We start from the raw sequence: 20663 nt of genomic DNA, 5'->3' as shown, positions 1-20663 counted from the left end.
AGTGATTCTTTCCTCTGTACAGCCCCAAGCATTTTAAAATCCTCCTTACTGTACACATACTGATCACAGTGTCATCCACCCTGCTCAACAGCAAAATCTCACCCTGTCTCAACCCAAGCATGAAGTAGAACTTAATCAAACGAGATATAACGATTCAAATGACCCCATTATAACGTGAAACTTACAACATTCATACAATATAAATTATTTTGTAGTCCAGTGCCTCTGTCAGAGCAGACCTGAGGTCCACTCCGCTGGAGGTGGTTGACTTCACAGAGGACGAGATACCAGAGGACATAAGAAATCTTGTTTTATCTCCACCAAGTCACTTTGTCCAAAGTCCTCGAGGCACCACCCAAGGCTGAAGCAACAGCTGAAGACTTCCTGGAAGAGATGAGCCCTGCTTTAAGTCATCAGTCCATCAAGTCTGGTGACAAGGTCTCAGCCTGACTCTGACTGCCTCCAAACTGATGTTGATGGCACCAAATGAAAGAAGAGCAAGGTCTTCTTAAAGGTAAGAATGCATGTAGGTGAAAAGTGAAGGAAGGCCACTTTAAGTACACACGAATAGATTAGACTTAAGATGTCAGATGTTCTGTCAGGTTGAGAGACCAGCAGAGACACTTTGAAGGATTCATGACGAGCTGTCTTATTCATAGGGAGGGAGGGGGAGGACATCTTCGAGAAGATGTTGTCTTTGAAGATGTCTTATCCCTCATCCTAGAAATATCATTAGTTTTGAACTAAGCCTAAGTCCATCTGATTTTGACTTGAAGTCGTCTCCTGATAATTATCTTGTTGTTGAACTGCAGACGATTATTTGTATTTTTGTACCGACGTTTTTTCTTTTTACCTCCCCAAAAGAATGAGAAGAAGGTGAAAAAGGCTCCAGCAGAGAATCAAACAACAGCGCCTCCTTTTTAGAAGCAGCTACTTTGCTGCAGTCCTCGCAGTGTTTGCTGTGATGAATAAGGACCAGGATCAGGACCAGCTCCAGCCACTGGCCTGATCATTACATCCCCCACCTCACCCCTAACCCACTCCCCATCCCAATCCCCTCACCCCACACCTCTCTTACCCTCTAAATTTAACCAAATTTAATACATTAAGTCTGTTCTCTTGGGGGGAGAATAATTGGGTTATAATTGACCTGCTTTGCAGTTCAAGGTGTCCGGCCAACATTCACAGACATCTCCTTGAAAGCTAGCTTCTGTTTCTACGAGTCACATCAATATGATGATGACAAATGCTAAAACTTAGTGAACAACAGAAGCAAAAGTAGAGAAGAGTCAGCAACGTGACTCAGTCATGTCAGTTTCTGATGCAGCAAAAGTTTGCTAATGATAGCTACAATTAGCCACCATAAAGGAGAAGTTCACCCAAAAATAAAAATTTGGTCTTTATCTACACACCCTCATGCCGATGGAAAGTAATTGAAGTTTTGAAGTAAATAAAACATATCTGGAGCTTCACAACAAAACAGCTTTACAGCATTCTCCTAAAAAAAAACAGAAGTACATGGGGACTTGGATGGGGTTTAAGACACAATAAAACAACTGAAAAATAAATGAAAAACATAAAATTGCTCCATACAGTTTGTCCAAGGTAATCCAAGTCTCTGGAACCCCTGAGTTTCCAAATTAATTTGAAAAGATGTTATTTATCCCTTTTTGAGCTGAAATCTTCACTGTAGCTGCTAAGCTAAAAGCATTAGCATGCTACCTTAATGAACTGGGTGCACTAACCTCAAGTGTTTAAATAATCTCTTGTCTTTTCAAATTAATTTCAGGACACTCGGATTAAACTGGAAGAGCTGTATGGAGCAATTGTATGTTGTTCTTCTTCTTGTTGTCTTTTTTTATGTTTTAAAACAAGTCTCTATCTACTTCAGTTATTTAAGAGGATGCTGTAACGTTGTTTTGCTCTGAAACTCCAGAAATGTTCTACAGACTATGAAACTTCAGCCGACTTTCCATCACGTGAGCGTGAGTAGATACTGACTGAATTTTCATTTTTGGGTGAACTGTTCCTTTAAGCTAACTGGATCCCAGACAAATTGAGGCTGTAGCAGCAAACCCCTTAGTGAGTTGAACTGGTGCATTTTCTGGGAGCTCTCATGTCAACATCATGAAGGACAACATGATTAAATATTAAAATATCCTAACAGCTTTCATCAAATTCACACTGGGACACAATTCATTCTCAGCCATAAACCAACTCAGGACTCAGCATTGAGACCCAATTTCTCCGAAACCAGACCACTCCATCACATCTCAGCAGCTTGGCAGCCACCATCTGTCTGCAACTGTCCTCGCCTTATTTCTTCCCCAGTATATCTTCAGCTGGCCAGCTCAGCAGAATAATGAATAACTGGACCATGTCCTCAATCTGTCTCCGGGAATCACTTCATAAACATTTATTTGGTTTTACTGATCACTTTCTGAACTCTTTGTTTCGCCCTCCTCTCTTTGCCGTCTTTATCACTCTGTTCCACTTTGGTGCAGGACTCAGAGATGTTGTCATGTTACAGCTGCTGAAGCCTTTCAAGTTTGTCACACAGCTGGTGCTTCCTGCAAGAGAACACACAGTAATGAGGCTCCCGTGGAAGCCAAATCAGTGAAGACATCAGAGCCCTTATCTTTTAGCAGAGCAGGAACGCACCCTCGAGCTCCAGCTTGAGACTAGAACCTGACAAATTAAAAGCCTCTTTTTGCAAATAGTCCCTCCTTACAGAATTTGTGTCAACAAAGAACAGGGACACGCTGCAACTGTTCTGACAGCAGGCTGTTGGAAGAAGACTTTGCTGCAGAAGGGTTTTCACAGATTTCCCTTTCTCTCGTAAGAATTCAAAATGTTCAAACCCAGTCACAGTGTGCTGCGTTTTACAAGATGCAAAAGATTTAGATTCCCAAGGTCTCCTCTTTAACTGATGTTGGACCAGCGACTGAACACAAAGGGGATGGTGGCCTTGGTCTCAGACTAGCTAGATAGAGAAAGCGATGGGAGGCAGCAACACAGAGAGCACTCTGGATATACTCATGTTCCACATATTGATCATTCACACATGCATTACAAACAAGCCCGAGGAAGAAAACACCTGCCAAACATTTGAGGAGGACGCCTGTCAAAAAAGAAATAGCCGCTGTCTGAGAGCAGGCACGTTCTGCAGTGCCGTCTTTGTCAGTTCAAGGCGGCGGTGTCGTCTTGTTTGCCAAACGCTGTCTTTTGGAGCGGAGATAAGTTGAAGAATGGAGGAGGAGGGGAAAGATTTTGACCGAAGTCAGCACATGATAGTTTTATAAATCAGCTGCCTGGAAGAGTTGGGAGATTAAATGAAGTGTGGTGGCTATGAATAATGTATAGAACAGTCTGAATGGAATAGGGGCAGAGTTGTGGTTACTCTATGCAGATGTGCTCTTGCAGGCTGGATGGCACCGGCGGGTCACCCATGTTCCCTTTCAGATCTCCCTATTAGGTTTCAATTGTGCACTAATTCACAACATGCTTTCCAAAGGATCCTGATTTTAGCAAGCACACATGCCACTGACCCTGTTCTAACTAGGTTGCTTGGTGTACTTTGCCCCCCAGATTCTGTATTATCCTACAAAAAAAAAAACATCACTGCTGCCTGCACTAGATTCTAGTACCATCTCCTGTAAGAGCAACACTGGTCAATAAAGACCTCCCAAAAAGAGTTTTAGCAGGCTGCTATAGTATTCACTTAATTTTTCAAAAGCACCTCGAGGGCCTGTGTGAGAGCGTGTGTGTGTGTGTGTGTGTGTGTGTGTGGTTTCACGATAAAGCACAGGCTTACTTCTGGGCATCCAGCCGCCTCTGGGGAGTCGATATGCTGCGCACGGTGAATTCCTTAATGCTGTGGCCATTTCAACTCCTCACTACCAAGCATGCAGTATCAGAAGGGTTCAGGCATGACTGGAGGCTAAACTACCGACCACATTTTACCCACCTCAGAGCTTAAATTTGTAGGCTAACACACTGCAATTACCATCTCTCACTTTGACAGGATGTACAACACCGCTGCAAGTTACATGTATTAAAGGAAAGCTCCACTGATTTTGCACATGAAGGTCACGTTACTAGTATCTGTGAGTACTACTCAGCTTGTTTTCTGAAAATATCAAGAGTAATGGATGAAATCAACACAATGTCTGCAATTGAGACATGGAGTTTGGTGGCAATTATGGGCAGGGAATCAGGGTGGGTCTAACTAATACATGCTATTGGTTGCATTATGGGAAATGTAGGATCTAAGTCTATTTAACTTGGTTTCTGCTGTACAGATTCTGACCAAATTTTAACCAGAAGAGAAAGATCTTCATTGACTTTGTTTATATGTGGCGGACCCTGCCACGTTTCTAACTTCAATCAGTGTTCTAGGACCTTATTTTCCTCTGACAACAGCTTGTTTGTTCACTTATGGACAAAATAAATATTCCTGAGTTTGTATTTAATGAACATGGCTCACCTTGCATGTTCCATAAATGCATACCGAGTTTGGAAAAACTGCTCTATGTTATTACCCTCATTATTGGAATTTGCTTCAACAAGATTTCAAGTAGGCCTCTTTAATACAATTCAAAGGTTTAATTACAGAGTTAATCGACTGAAATTGTCACTTTTTAAAAAAAAAGTATTGTTTTATAATTACTTCTTTATTGTCTCATTGCCAACATCTGCATTTTTACCTTTTAACATCAAGGATAACAAACAATTGTTTTGACATTATATCAAAGACATCTGTGTATTGTGTTGAAGAGATGCCTACTGAAGTTAGCATGCTAACCAGCTAGCCTTTTTTATAATACCACTCGGAGCTCGCTACCTGCACAGCTAACTGAGCTAATTTGTGTACCTTTGATTTGAACTGTATTTGATTTATGGATTTATTGTATGTCTGTACCTCAGCACCATTGTAATTGAAGGTTCTCATTCAGTGTGTTCTTCGATTTAAAGAAATGAATGAATGAAGTAAGTTGTTAGTCCCCCAACTTTGTGGAAGTGCACCTTTAATTTGCTGCAGTACCACTTTAAGGGGCACTATGTAGTTTTGGAGAAGAAATTCAAACTCAGAGTTTTAATATTTACAATATTAATGAGATAATAATACAAACTCAAAAAAAAAATTCCATAAGGGAATAAACAAGCTGTTGTCAGAGGAAAATAAGGTCCCAGAACACTGTTGGAAGCTAGAAAGGTGGCAGGGTCTGCCACATATAAACAAAGTAAAACAGTATAAATTGTGTTGTCCTTTAAGGTCAGTTTGTTTATTCAGTTTATTCAGTCATGGAAACAAAGAGAGTTTATTTAGTTTGTTTAGGCGTAATCTCTCCTGATTAAAACTACCTAGTGCTCCTTTAAAGTGATTATGAGATGTTTTTCCTCAAAGATATTCTTGTCCCTGGTGGTTGCTTGCCTCAGTGCTGACCACTCAGATGGCAGAGGTCACAGATCACTGAACTATATTATTTATGATGGCATCACTCCAGTCAATATTTTGTATTCGACCAGGACCTTACAGGCAGAGCATCATGTTCCAGACACAGGATGCTCACAGGCTGTCTGTGGGGTCCAGAACACTCCCTCTGAGGGCCAGATGCTGTAAGTATGTGAGTCTACATGACTGTGCAGAGCTGGACTGCAACGTTAATTAGTGAAAGTAGTGACGCGGTGCGGAGCTGTCCGCACACAGCGGTGCTGAAGCCTAAATGCTGCCGCAACACACGAGGAGTCAATAAAATGTGAGCACATGTAGGCATCATCACGATCAGTACATAATGTCAGTATGACATAAGCATGAGTTGCAGTATGAGGAGTTATGGCAGGAGTTGTGCAGGTGAAGTGACACCCCTCCTACCATCAGGCTACAGCAGCTTCACTGCACCATCAGATCAATGTAGGAGACTCAAAAACCCGCAAAACTCCTCAGCAGCTCCCCTGTCAGCCTCCACGGTGACAGACAGCGGTGTGCCCCAAACTAAAAAAAGGCCACGATGACAGAATCAACATGCGAACATGACTTACACATAAGCGTGGTAGATGAACGCCCAGCCCCGAGGTCTCTCCAGCGCATTGTAGAGGAAATTCTGTAGTTTCCGATAGCTGGCGTTTTTCTTCGACGGTCTGGGTCTCCCGGCGGAGATGCTGGACCTCGGTCTGCAGAGGATGCCGCTCCGCTTGGTGCTTTCCGAACCCGCAATGAGCAGCGCCCCATCCCTGCTGGATTCAGGAGCCCCCGGGTCCAATCCGACAAAGCCGACTTTGTGCTTCTTCTCTCCGGCTTGAGTTGGGTAAACCCCGCCGTTGAGAGATTTCTTCACCATTCTAAAGTCGAGACGACTCTGACGAGGAGTTGTCCGTGCCCTTGCCGCGGGGATGCATCACCGGTGCTGAGGGGTGTGTGCTGCTGGTGCTGAATGCAGTCGGTGTCGGTCCCCCCTTGAAAAACCAATTGCAATAACCATGCGAAACTGCACCGTGTATGCTTTTACGTTAGCTGCTTCCGGCCATCTGACAGACCCAGCGAGGAGAGGAATGCACATGATTTCCACTCCACAGTCTGATCACGTTGGCCCATCAGCAAGTTAAAAGGCTGTCTGCAGTCATTAAATGACACGGGGGCTGATGAGTAACATTGCAAAGTTATGTCTGGCATTCAACCAGCCTTCTTCTAGTGCACTAACATCTGGTCTGTACGTTTGATCAAAACAATCTCAAGTTGTTGATCAGGAAAAGTGGATCATTAATGTGTTGGGGGAAGTGAACGTGTCTGGTTTCTAAAAAATAAAATCTATCCTGAGATAACCTTTCAGCCCCTCTACTCAGGTTCCAGAGAGAAGCTGCACGTTCATGGAATATTCATACTGATGTGCAGGATAATGGACACTTTGACTATGTTGAGCTGTGTTTTTCAGGTTTACAGTCTCTAAGGGACACAGACAAAACTTGCCAAAATCTAAAGGTATTTTCCAAAATCAGTAAGACATCTCAGCCCTCACTTAGCTGCAAAACAATGTAGATCAATATGCCAGATAAACGTCTATAATGTACAGCAGTGAGTTATCAGGTTAGCAGAAAGCAGGCGTGGTTTAAGGGCTGACTCCAACTTGAAGCAACATTAGTAGTCAATGGACACAACCCCCACCGATTCAGTCAGAAGTCCTATCTTCCAGCAGCACTTAGTCACAGCCAGCTGATATGGTGTGAGATGTGATAATCATCTGAGTCATCATGTGAAAACACAGTAGACCAAAGGCAACATATACATATGGACACATTGTAAAGCAGGGACATTCCAAGATGAACTTGGAAGAGAGGGAACAACGTGATACTGTGAACATTTTTATTTACTATCTTGTTAAGATTGCATTTACAATTATAATTTTAGAAAGATTCAACAAAGATCCTTTGTACAGTTATTTTCAAGCAACATAAAATTGCAAATAAAGTATGTACAGAAACATTAGAATAATGTAAATAAACGTGTAATCAGTGACATGTTTTTTTGTCCAGCTACACCAACATGCTGCAGTCATTAGCTAATTTAAACTGGTGACGCACACTTAAAACCAGATTATGGAAACTGCTCCTGCTTTCTGAGTTTGTAGAATGTACACTGCTCAGATTAAGATCAAATTTGATAAGGGAGATTATGATAATGCAAATATCCACTGAGTCTCATACAGTATGCCAGCAGGGGGATGCAAATATACAGTGGCCATGCTCTTGCTGAGGGATGCATAGAGATCGTGCCAAAATGCTCATTTGGAGCCAGATTGCTTTTAAATAAATAAAAACGACTAAGTGATCGGCCTAATGAATGCAGCATGTCAAGACAGATTCTTGAAATGCACGTCGAACCTTTTTAACAGTCAAAAACAACAAGTTGTCAGTGAGGTTATGCTCAGCAAAGAGAAACAGCTTCTCTCCAAATGCACACTCATGAATAGAAAATGTTTTATATTATCTCCATAAAAATAATCCAGTTAATTTATAGCATGACTCTGCTGCTGTGAGACACGACCTATGTTTTCCCCCGACATTGTTAAAGTTTGTATGTACAAGAAATTAAAATCTTCAGTAAAATATTGTTACTGTGTTTCAGTCTTGAAACGATCCCTTTGTTTATGTCATCCACAAACTGCTTACAGTACTTTTTGCTAACACTGCAACTTGAATGGACCAATCGTTGTGCTTGTTTTAATACCTACAGTACAGACAATAATCCCAGAACAACGTAAAAACCAATTTAAAAATCAAAATGTCATAGTTAACAGAAGGCTTTCCTTCAACTAGTACATTTGAATTAATATATTAATAATTTAACAATGATTCAATATCCCAACCTGTTGACTTGGCTGTTCATTGACAAACAGCCTCATTTCGTTTTGCTTTAGCTTCCTTTGTCCTGATTCGGATTAGCTAGCTTCTGTTCGTCGTCCCTCCCTCGCTCTCCCTGAAGATTATTGTAACACTTCCTGACATGATAAAAGTCCACACATATAAATAAAATACACAAGCAGTTATGTCTAAAAAAATGGCATGCCATTGGTCCTTTAAATACTGTTCAATACGCAGGCTGGAATGCTTTCAGATTCTTTAATACCTGATATAGAATAAGTGAGGGATAAGAATGCTCCTTCCGGACACAATAAATAACTATCCTTCATATAGTGCAGTAATACAGTACTCACACTAAACCTACAGTAATTGCACAGTAACCACATGCAACGGGCTGAAGAAAGAGCAGCCCCACCCCCCGTCATCTATCTCTTTATCCGTCCCTCAATCCCTACTTCCATCTCTCTGTCTATTCTTTGACTTTCTGCATCGATTCAGCCAGCTAACATACATGAATACCAGGGTATTCACAAGTACTCTACTTCACTTGGGGTTCAAACATTGAGCCCTGGGGAGCACCAGCCCAAACAGAGAAAGAGACAGCTCTCTGAAGTTGCAGTCCAAGGCAAAATGTATAAAATTTGCATTTACGATGACAGTCAGCTACAGGTAGTTTGGTTAATCCAGTTAATAAGAATCACTGTGTGGGTGTCTTCTTTATGACCTTAAACTGCCACCTCCCTTTCACTTCTGTTGTGAATATTTTGCACCAGTTGTCAAGTCATTCATGTCAGCTTTGTGGAGACAGACAGCCAAAGCAATAATACTTGTGTCTGGGGGGCTTCCCAGTAAAACAGTACGTGACTAGTCTTGAGTTTCATGCTGCATCAGTCTCTCTGTAGGTGCTCCCTGGTAACTGCCGTTAGTCATTTGTACAGTTTCATTAAGCCTGTATGTTGCACTGAAGACTCTAGTGGTATCCATGGTGGAATGATCCCTGTGTAACTGGGGCAGCGGGGGGGCAAGGGTCTTTCCACTGGCAGTGTCTCTTGGAAAGAAAGCAGTGAGACTCGCACTCTTGTTAATGTCATCTCTCATATCTTCCTCTGCCACATTCATCCTCTCTCTGATGAGCTCTCTGAAGTGTTCTTAGAGTTCTCCATCTGAGGGCGGCAAACACAGCTTGAAGAGCCTGTCGAAACAGAAAAACTTCAAATGAGGGGGATCCACCTTGATTAAGATGCTATAATGTATTGATGTTATGAGAACATCTGCCTGGACGTGGTTGTATACTCTACCTTGGGAATGATGGAGGCATCTGGTCCATTACCTTGAGATTTTTAGCAGAGAGCTCAACTCTCGCCCCCTGGTAGAAGAGAGAAATGCTGTAAGCTCCACAATAGCGTTACTGCAGTAAGCTCAAGCGCCCACAACGGCTAAACCTACAATCTCTAGAAATACTTTCTGTTGCTCAGAGGATTTGATATATTTTCATATAAAGCACAAACTAATTTTGATACGATTCTGCCAAAGGAATCCATGCAGTAAGAGTTTGTGGTTCAGGTATAGATTAGGTGACATTTTAGATCACAATAGTTATTCACTGTTCATGTACTCAAATTTGGACTGGGTGATTAAATATTATCATTTATCAACTACCACTAAAATTGTATGTGACAGTATAAGCATCCCTTATTATCATTTGTTAAAATGATCATTTACGAAACACTGTTTTCCAAATAAATACTGCTGAGCAAATTGTATTTAAAACTAAAACACACACAAAGAGTTACTGAATATTTTGTTGTACACTTCTCTGGGGATTTGTCTCATTTAATGCATTACTATGGAAAACAATTCCTTAGATTGAATATAAAAATGAACATCAAATACACTTACATATTATGATTCTGATTTAAATCATTTTGCAAAGTCCAACTGCTTATTGAAATAATTTGTACTTGAAAAATAAGTTAAAAAAACTACACTTTAGTGGGGAGGTCATTCAACCTCTCGGAGGGATCTCCGCTGCCCCTGAGGTTTACCTGTTTGCGCATTATATCCATGGTCTGCATGATGCAGCGCGGCATGAGACCGTGGTTCCTGGCTAAGATCATGGCCTGCTCCAGTGTCACATTTAGGGTACATCTGCAAAGAACAAAAAGGCAAAAGGTCAACGCTGTGTGGCTGTATGTGCACCTGCTGGACACCTCTGAGTAAAAATTTATCCAGACAATGAGGCAAGGCGGCGCTGCTCTTGTCTAGTGGTGCATGTCATCCACTCTGCACTGTGTTAATCTTTATTCCAGCTGACAGTCTAGTGGTACTTCACAAGCAGTACAATAATGTTGGCTTGCTGCCAGGCTGACCTCTGCATGCCTGTACCACACATGGTGATGTGGCAGGCTCCCAGGCGGTTACACAGCTCGGAGGACACACACAGCACGCTGACACCTGATGGGTGGCCTTGGGCACTCGGGCGAAAGTTCACGTAGGACTGCATTAGTCGACAGAGGTCGTCCAGTGTGTTGAGGGGTCGCAGCAGCTATTAGGAGGAAACAGTGAAGGTTGGAAAGGGTCAGCTGTTAAATTAAGTGCTGACAAGACAATACAATATCACAAAGGTGGACATCTTAGCAAGTCATTTAGACTACTATGGAGTGTTAAAATCTGTGTAAAACCAAGCTGAGGAAAAAGTAATTAGTTGACTTTATCATTTATTCCGTTGTGGAAATTTGTTTTATGTATTTTTTTATTTTTATTTATTCATCCAAAATACTACACCAATATCAACTACAATTGAGGGAAATAAGATAAAAAATAGTGAAAAGGTTGATTTTTATTAGAAACAAGTGAAATTATCTCATATTACTTAACAATTTTCTAATATTCAGCAGTAGAATATGTGACTTGTGAAGATTGTGCACCAGCAGAAATGGGGGAAAACCATCAAACAAATGACACAAAGAGGTTCAACTCTCTGCAGTCTTTGAGAATAAGGCTCTATTTATTGAAACTACTGTGTATTCTATTCAGTTTTAATCACTGGAATCTATTTCAGCTACAGTCAGTTTGGGACACTAGGATTTCCAGGTTCAAATGGAGGCAGTTTATAATGTTGAAGTGTTGAGGTTAGTTGGAGTTAATAGGGGAGTGTTGGCGAGCTAGTGGGGGGTTTCCAGTGGAAGGAACAGGACACCAGTTCATCTTACTTTTGAAATGCTTGGTTGAAGGTCTCTAACTTCAAGGCCCAGTATCTGTGCTTGCATTTATATTCAGTCACAACATTATATACAAAATGGACTTATGTTACAAGAACAGGACAGACGTTACGTGATAAAAGACCATAAAGAGCAAAAGCAGTAAATGGGAAATGTATCAGAATAAGAATATATTTACCTGGTCTATCTTCATTGCTGTGGTGTTTGAGTCTGTTGGGAGGTTGGACTTCTCCAAATAGAAAGCCCTGTTGGGACAAAAACATATTTCAGGTTTAGAAACTCTCCATCTCCTTTGGAAATGTACAGATTTTTTCTCTTCTGACTCACTCGGTGTGAGAGCTGAGTCATCTACTGTAGCATCTAGAGTACTTCACTTTGTAGAATATGCATCTGCTACACTAAACGTTTCATCATTTATTGATGTTGCACGAGTCATTTCGTGGGAATCAGTGTGCACATATCAGAAATCATGACCCTATTAACAGGCAATTAAAAAAAACATGAACATATATAACAGGGCAATAATTAAAGTAGCTCTGTAAATCTTTTGAAAATGCTTCATCACAGGTTAACACTTCTTAAAATAATTAAGATTGTAATGTACACTTTTGATTTTCTAAACATCTTGCACATATATTTAATAACTATGATGATCATTTTTGTTTTCAAATAGAAATGAGCAAAATAATTAAAAACATTGACTGTATTTTGACTGTTAACCATATCCATATCAAAGTAAAAACTACACATGCTGATGTATGAGAAACAGTAGATCTAAAGGACCCATTTGGCATCACTGAATGAGCCACTCATCTAGCCAACAAAATCCTATTAGCTGATGTGGGACTTTGTGCAAGAAAGGTCATTATAAATGATCCAGTTCTCACCTTGAAAATTTCAAGACCTTGAAAATAGTTAAAAGGAAAGTAAAACAGCACTCGAAGAGTACTTTCTGCTTGCTTATGCAACACCAGAGAGTGAGCTCTCCCTTTAAGGTGAAATATATCCTGAGTGCGAGTGAGTAAGCCGCTGGAGGGCTGTGATGCAGTGCATAGCATAGTGTACCTGAGTCTGCGGTAGTAGGCCTTGACCTTCTCTAGTGAGACAGCGTTGGTGCGCTGCTGGAACTCCTCCATGGCTGCGTAGTCCTGCTGGGACACTCCCTCTGGACGCTCCAGTGCTGGATAAAACAGGTAGGAGGCATTTAAATCAACACACATGGGCACATAATTGTATGATCACATATTTTCATACCCTCCACTTTAACCCTCACATCTTCAAACATCATCATTATCCCTTAAACTAACATAACATAATGTTAATCTTAACTCCAGCCTGAAAAAGAATCCTAATGTTGACTCTACAATAATATTTAAAAAACTGTGAGAATTGCCCAAAATATTCTTATTTCAGAGGATTTTATTCTATATGAGGACATACAGTGTGGTGCTAACAGATATTGCCACAAACTTCAGCATCTGCAATATCACAAAGTACTCCATACCCCTCCCCAACCTGCACCACAGACTATTTTCCAGTAGGTGGCACTGTTCATTCACAGATCACCACTGCTCAAAGGCTCTGAAGCTGTGTTGCAGCACTTTGCTCCACATTAAAGTACATGAGAGCAATATGAGCTCTCTCATTGGGTTAGTGTTCCAACTGGCACTTGTCTATGGAAAATTAATGGCTATTTGGCAGACAGGCTTGATGCATAATGCTGTCCATTCATACTAGGCCAGCTGAGAGTGATGGAGAGCTAGAAGGAGCCTGGCAGCAAAGGAGAACGTAAAGGCGAGGCGTTTTAAATTGTCAATAAAAGGCGTCAGTCTAACCCAATAAAAGCTATCAGGAACTGTGCATGTATAGGAGGCTGAGAGGCTGCATAATGCATTGACGGTATTTTAAAATGATGCAACTTAATGTGCAGTGCATATAAGTGATTTTCATGTCCTCCCTAAATGTACTCCACTGACCCTAACAGTGTGATGCGCATCTGAATTAATCAAGCATTGACTTCTCCTTTAAAATCAGATAATGCATAATTTAACCATCATTTTATACACCATTTTTTTTAAACTTTCTGTATAAAATTATTGATTTGGTACTTGGGTATTGTATTTCAAAGGAACAACACCCAGCCCAATGTGCCACTGTTGTGCTATGCTATACCCATTTGTCTACACCCTGAACTTCCAGTTTTCTCCCCAGTTGCTCTGTCCCAGTCTACTCAGTCTTACCCCTGGTGAAAAGGACAGTGTGGAGCTTCAGGCTGCCTCCGTTCTGCAGCCGACTGGGCAGCTCACTGAAGTGACAGCTGTCCAGGTACAGGGTGACCCTCAGGGCCTGCCGGCTGCCCTCCACCTGGTAACACACAGGTGTGTCTGCAATACACAGACAGGAGAGATGTTAACAAGACCGTGCTATTATACGTTTGGCTGTGTGAGCCATTAATAGAGTAAGTAATAGGGATTTAATAGTAAGGTTTAACAGTGAACAGAAAAAGGAAACCTATCATTATGAAAGTTCATCCACACCCTCCAATCTATTTGCCACAGTTAGATGTTCTGTTATACTGCAGGTTTTCAAATATCATTACAAACAGCACAGACATACTGCCACATTAGTGAGCATCAATCATTTCAAATAATTATCATTTTTTCCAAACATGATTTCATAAAACCACAATCAGGTGAGACATATCAAAAACTGCATCCTGCCTGAAATGAATGTGGAGAACTCACTGTCTCCAGCATTGCCTTAGTTTTGCTTCAACAATGCCACAGGGTGCACAGTAATGGAAGAAATGACTTAAGTCCACCCAAATGTAACAGTGGTAGTTACCTGTGCATTAGTCATGCTGGGAAAATCTGAAATACACATGTAATTATGCCTGGAATCTATTTTTAATGTTGCAGCAGCTGGTGAGTAGAGTGGTGGGATAAAAGGCATTGATCCATGATTTCTTGGATTAGTCCCTTAAATATTTTTCTGCCCCTTTAACAATTTTCATTTAAAAGAATTTGTCCTTGCTTCTATGCAGAGAAGTGATATGTTCTTCTTCTCCAAACAACACCTGACTCTTAATAATTAATTATAAATCATTTATAAGCTGATTTTTTCTGAACATTTTTCAACTGGTGCACGAGTAGTTCTCAGAAAATGGAAAGGATGACCTTTTACAGAGCGACCTCAAGGGTCAGCGCTCTTTCTAGAGAACCCATCAAGCCATAATCCTGTGGAATTGGCTGTGACGCTTCAAGCTGAACTCAGGGGCCTCAGGCTCTGTGCTGCTTACATGAGTCTATCCTACCTACAGTATAGCTCCCAGCCTGCTGAAGATGCTATTAGCAAATCAATACTGTCCAATGGATGCTGCCGCCACAAACCATCTCCCTGCACTACAGGAGTCTGTGCAGAAAATGCAACTTAAGCAGAGCAGTTTGGTTAAAAACTATTTTTTAGATCAAAGAGTCTGCACACTCTTAACATCTCTACATGCTTATATATCTCTACAGTATGAATGCCCAAGTCAATATAGTGCATGATTTGATTTGTATGCTCCCGCACAATATATGCACGTGTGCACTAAGTACTTTCTGCTGCAGAGTGTGAACCTATAATAGCATATCCTTGCTTCATCCATAGCTTTGCCTCCTAAAATGGGAAGTGCATGTTGTGCTTTTCCTTTGAGCGGCAATCTCTGCTGGCCATATTGAGCCTGCTGAAAAGAGAACTGATTCAGGATGCAGTCGTCCTTTGTATCTGCTGACTTTAAGGCTTTTGGTGGCCTTGGAAGGAGCTCCGGTGAATACTGAGGTTATTAAACGCACAAATACGCCCAGGTCTTGAACTTAATGTACACACACTCATGTCAAGGTGCTCACAATGCCAACTATGAACAACCTGGGTGCACCCTTGGATGATAGTGTTGCAGTACACCATTGTATTTGAACGCTTACTCTGAAATAAATGTTGCTAACTTCAGCTGTTTGCCAGGACAAAGGTGATGCAAACCACAAAATCATTTTCATGCTCCAAAAGCACATGCTGCATCTAGTGCAAAAATATTATGTATGTGTATCCACCATGCATGTGTTAGTATTTCATGTGTCTCAGAGCAGGACTTAAGATTAAATGAAGCCTGTCACAGCCTGTCAGGAAGGAACCATCTTATCTGTTATACAAGGACAACGAGGACGATGCTCTGCCCTTGTTTAAGATGATTTATGGGGCTATTATAGTGTTGTTTTAGCTCCCTATTCACTCGCTCAGCACTGAAAAGAAAATGAAATCTGCAATGGCAAAATGGCAATTTCCCCCTCAATAGCTACCATACATCCACATAATGGAACTTTATTCAGAGTTGGTCAAACCATACAGCTGCTCATTAGCAGCAGTGTGGTTTGAATGAGACGAGTCAGTCTTTGTTGATAGAGTCTCTTACTTGCGACTAGACACTCATCCTCCAGTTGCCTGAAGAACACAGTGACTTTGTCCAAATCCAACAGGGCCGCCTTGGTGTCTTCCAGCATGGTCCGCTCCTCTTTCTGCCGGAAGAGAGAAAGAAAGCTCAGAAGTGGCACCAGGAAGAGAGTTTTGATCGTTGTAAGACAGCTGCACGGCGAGAAAGCCATAAAGACCCAGGAAACATCACAACAGTGAAAACAACAGCAGCACCTACATTCTGATTTTTACTTAAAACTGCATCAGGTAAGTTCAAACTGGGGTTGCATGAGAAAACCTGTCCTCACCAGGTGTGGTGCAAGCGTGGACTGGAAGTGCAGCAGCACGCCAATGACAGATATCTGCTCCAGCCACTTGCGGCTGGTCTCCTTGCCGTCTTCCTGGTATTCGCCAGCGTTGTTGAACCGCGACCGCAATGCCGCCAACAACTGCTCCGCCAGTGTGCACAGGGCGGCCGTTGCTGCCTGGCAGAAGATCACATCCCGCCGCAGCTGGAGAGACGTGTCTGGTGTTTGAGGGTTGGAGAGGGAGAGAGGTTTTGATGTCAAAGAATGATGGAGGGAGTTCACCTTCCTCATTACTCGTGTCCTGGAGTTGCTCCAGTACATATACTTTATTCCATTAGCCCGGCTCCCCTGAGAGGATATCTCCCATTAACTAGCACCATCTGCCACTGTGCACAGTTCAAAGTGACTAGAGCATCGTGCGCTCTGACACCAACCCATATTCCTGTATAAACACAGAATAACAGGCCTCCACCTGGATATGATTCTGACCTGGAAAATTAAAACAGTGCTGAAGACTTTTTAGAACTTTTTAATATAATTATGCTGCAAACTACAGACATTTGAACATCTGCTTTATCTCTTTGTAATAGAGCAGATGTGATGAAATCAAAACATAGTTTGTATATGGCTATTATATTTGGCTGTTCATGATTAATATCAGAGTGGATGTACTTTGTTTCAAAGCTAAAGTGACAAACCAGAAAATATAAGCTCATTAAATTCCATGAAACTGTGTTCAAAACATTATAACAAAAACATTTTTGTTATAATTTAATAACCTTGGAGATATTTGAAGGCTGCAGATGTCCTAATGTAGACTGTCTGTATTTTCATACGATGGATGACCTCATTTGCAGAGAGCTCTACACTGTTAGAATCATTTAAAATACTCCAGTTATGAGACTGTTCCTGCTGATTTAGACTGAAATCTGCTGAGTGACTGCACAGCCACAGTCCTCAGAACTCTTTTGGTAATTTTATGGAAAATTAGAACTGAGATTATTGAGATGGTTTCTATTAAACACTGACATGTTACTCTACCTGTGCACTTGAGCAGAGCCAGGAGAAGCTGGTTCTTTCCATCTGTAGAGGAAGAAGAAAAACAAGATGGAGCAACTGATTGTAACTGTATACCATCACTTGTACATGTGTGCACATGTGTGTGTGTGTGTGTCCATGGTCTACTAACCATCCACAAATCTCTGCAGGTTCTCCACCAGGGTTTTGATAGAGTTGGGCAGGTTCCAAGGGTCCTCCTGGATGTTCTTGTGAATAATGTAACGACAACGAACGGTCCAATCTTCTGTTTGGCGGAACTCTGTGCACATAAAACCAGGAATGTGTGAGTGTGTGTAGCTGTTGTGTAACAGCTGTATTAACAGCAGGATGATGACACCTCCTCTCACCTGTCAAGCAGTTGACACACACACACAGACACACAAATGGATATGTACCTGGTTGGCTGTGGTCAGAGTAAAAGTGCTTGGTCTCCTCGCAGGCCTTGGCCATGACAGGTCCTTTGAGCAGACTGTTGATAGAGTCGACCTGTATGAAATAAAAGCACACACGCACACATACAGACACGTGATTGTCAGTTAATTAATCAGGTTTCATTTGTCCTTCTTCCCTCATATTCTACACATCTTCCTTTCTTCTTCCAGCTCCCTCATCTCTCACTCACTCACACACACAAACACACACACAACTCTGCAATAGCTTCTGGCGAGGGTCCTGCAGCATTAACAACAAGGCTTGTGTTTGCAGGCCCCCTGAGCTGCTGTGTACACGTGGAAAGAACTACAGCAGCCAAAGTGAGTATACCCCACAAGTGGAGTCACAGGACATCAAATGCTGGTAAGAAGAGATGAAAATCTAGTTGGATTTCTTTAACTGAGTCCATGTACCAGTGCGAGTAAAGAGAGAAAGAGTATTGTAAGGAGAGAAAGAAAGGAGGTCAAGTGAAAGATGAGAGAGAAAAGCAGGATCCTGACCAGAGGACAGAGAGCTCCACGAGGTAACTCAGCCCAGATGTGGACTGATTACTATCACAATCATCTGTTCCAAATGCTTTGGTGGCAGTGGTGGGGGTTTAATGCTTACATGTGTGTATGTTCTTGTTTCACTATCTTTCAGTTTTAAATCTTTTGGCTGAGCTTTTGGCTGAGCTTAAACTCTCACTGAAGATCACTGTAACGTTTTGTTGAAATTAAGATTAGACTGATGTGGTTTCCTGACATATCTGCAATACCAATCTTCCTAAAATAAATGAACTAATTACCCCAAACTGAACTCCAGAACTAACCTGGTTGAAAAGGTGCTCGAGGCAGCCGTGCAGCTTGTCCTGTTTGTCTGATGGAATCCTCATGTCACACGGCAGCTCATCACCTAGCAGGCAATAAACACCAAACAAAAAGTTGATGAGAAATCACACATTTGGACACAAGCGTTTATTTTTTATTTGACCATCTGCATTAATTAAACACATTTCTATCCATCTGTTTTCATATAAATACTGATGCATCAAGTTGGAGAGGATGTATGCTATAAATCATTTCAACAGAGTGTGTCATTGTGGGCTGTTTGAGACTTAATGCTGATAAAAACAAATTGATAAACAGCTGTGGACACATACTTGGCTCACAGCACAGAATGTGTTGGTTATGAAATGACGTATCTAAAATGTCTGACCACAGTCACCTCCAGGAACTGTCTACAGTATTTCTGTTTGGCGTTCTGAAAGCATGACATATGATCAACATTATTACAAACTAAAGGAAATCACAAGTTGGCAAAGTAAAGATGAATTCTTATGCAAACATTTTTGATTTCTTGTCTTTGTTTGACACTCTGTAAGCATGCGTTTGCTTTAGCCTAGCTTATGTTGTTTATGTTGAATTCACTTAGCAGTGTTGTCTATTTGGACAGAAACACATTTTTTTTCTCATGTTTACTCGAAATTGGATCTGAATGAATATTGTTCCATTTAAACTCTGAAGTGCTGGAGATGAAAGGACAGATATTCTAATGACAAGTCTGTATGGAAACATCAAAAATGTAAAGCTCTGCATAATAAGCTATATTTATAGATGGACAAAAAAGATTTTTCTTTCTTTCCTTTACCTGATCCCATCTCGTCACTCCCCAGGTAAGAGCTGTTACTTCGCACACTGGTGTAGGACAGGACCGAATCTCTGTTGCTGTTGCATTCACTGTAAAAATGTATATAAACACAAATGCACATAGTTAAAATGCATTATAAAGCGCAGGGTTCATTCCGTTCTTAAACCGCAGAGAGGATTTGGAAAGCTGCGTCTTGTAATTATGCTGCCGAATAATCCCTCTGATTGTAAATGCCTTTTCTGATTTACTGTATGTGAGACCAAAGGTAATTAAATGCTTCTCACAGAAACAACCACCGCTGGTTTACACAGAGAAGCATTCAGTGAACTGTAGCTGCATTAGGATCCAAAACATCTGAATGATAAGAAATGTGTACATAGGACTTGGACACCGAGATGCAGCTCACGTATTCACACAAACACCTTCATAAACACAAGTTCTTTTCGATGCTGTGAGTGTGTTCTAGCTCAGATGTCAGTGTATTCTTTCATACTGGCGTGTGCAGAGAACTTCAACCTGCCTCAGACAATTTTGCAAAATGACATAGTCTGGTATTTATAGTTATACGACTGCGTGATTCAACAAGATTACCAGGAGCATGTGGAAGATTTACGTGGCTCAAATTATACATCGCTTCAAGTGAGCACGCTCGCGATCCCCTCAGAGGAGCTCTGAATGATTCACAAGTTGAATTACCATGACAAATGGCCTACAAGTGACTACGAGCTAAAAAACGACAACACTGGCTTTGTCTTCCTTTGCTATTCTCCTTTGCAATTTTGGCTGGAGGACAAAGTGGGGGAGTGGGGGGTGGATATCACCTGCCGGGTTATTCTGTGGTGCCTAATGTGTGTGTGCGCAAGTGTGTGAATGTGTGTTTGTGGTGGTAGAGGGGGGGTTGGCAAAGTCAGAGCTGCTACAATTATGGTGAGAGAGTTAATATAACCATCTTTTAGTAGTTTGGCCTGAATTCTCTGTTGGCTTTTATTCACACACACTCACAAACACACAAAGTTTTTGTCTTTGTACTCCTTCCCTCGGCAGACTTCAGGCCTCCTATTGCTTTTCTCTTTATTTGTTGCCTCATATACACACAATTCCCTCTCTCCCTGTGTGTCCTGTATTACTCCCCTTCTGGCTATCTGCTCCTGCATGTGCATAAACACTCTCTCTCTCTTACACACACACACACACACACACGCACGCACAC

General features: G+C 41.5%; 2 protein-coding genes across 4 annotated transcripts in view; both read right to left on the bottom strand.

Annotated features, from left to right (window-relative positions):
• LOC140999947 (potassium voltage-gated channel subfamily KQT member 2-like) overlaps positions 1 to 6341 on the bottom strand; it is a 36610-nt gene extending 30269 nt beyond the window's left edge. For all 3 annotated transcript variants that reach the window (XM_073470541.1, XM_073470540.1, XM_073470542.1), the window contains exon 1: positions 6043 to 6341. In XM_073470541.1, the coding sequence (XP_073326642.1) occupies positions 6043 to 6341 (299 nt within the window). The remainder of the gene's footprint in view (positions 1 to 6042) is intronic.
• A 1005-nt stretch (positions 6342 to 7346) lies between these two features.
• Positions 7347 to 20663, bottom strand: part of prex1 (phosphatidylinositol-3,4,5-trisphosphate-dependent Rac exchange factor 1) — an 83762-nt gene continuing 70445 nt past the window's right edge. The window contains exons 27-40 of the mRNA XM_073469395.1: positions 19454 to 19542; positions 18636 to 18718; positions 17788 to 17878; positions 17523 to 17651; positions 17375 to 17416; positions 16334 to 16551; positions 16027 to 16129; positions 13820 to 13963; positions 12645 to 12759; positions 11758 to 11824; positions 10728 to 10903; positions 10404 to 10506; positions 9657 to 9724; positions 7347 to 9550 (exon numbers count right to left, since the gene is read on the bottom strand). Coding sequence (XP_073325496.1) covers positions 9508 to 9550; positions 9657 to 9724; positions 10404 to 10506; positions 10728 to 10903; positions 11758 to 11824; positions 12645 to 12759; positions 13820 to 13963; positions 16027 to 16129; positions 16334 to 16551; positions 17375 to 17416; positions 17523 to 17651; positions 17788 to 17878; positions 18636 to 18718; positions 19454 to 19542 — 1471 coding nt within the window. The 3' untranslated portion in view covers positions 7347 to 9507. The remainder of the gene's footprint in view (positions 9551 to 9656; positions 9725 to 10403; positions 10507 to 10727; positions 10904 to 11757; positions 11825 to 12644; positions 12760 to 13819; positions 13964 to 16026; positions 16130 to 16333; positions 16552 to 17374; positions 17417 to 17522; positions 17652 to 17787; positions 17879 to 18635; positions 18719 to 19453; positions 19543 to 20663) is intronic.

This window comes from Pagrus major, chromosome 7, assembly GCF_040436345.1.
Source record: "Pagrus major chromosome 7, Pma_NU_1.0".
Lineage (NCBI taxonomy): Eukaryota > Metazoa > Chordata > Actinopteri > Spariformes > Sparidae > Pagrus > Pagrus major.
Note: the sequence above shows the minus strand (reverse complement) of the source record. Positions and strands in the feature narration are given on the sequence as shown.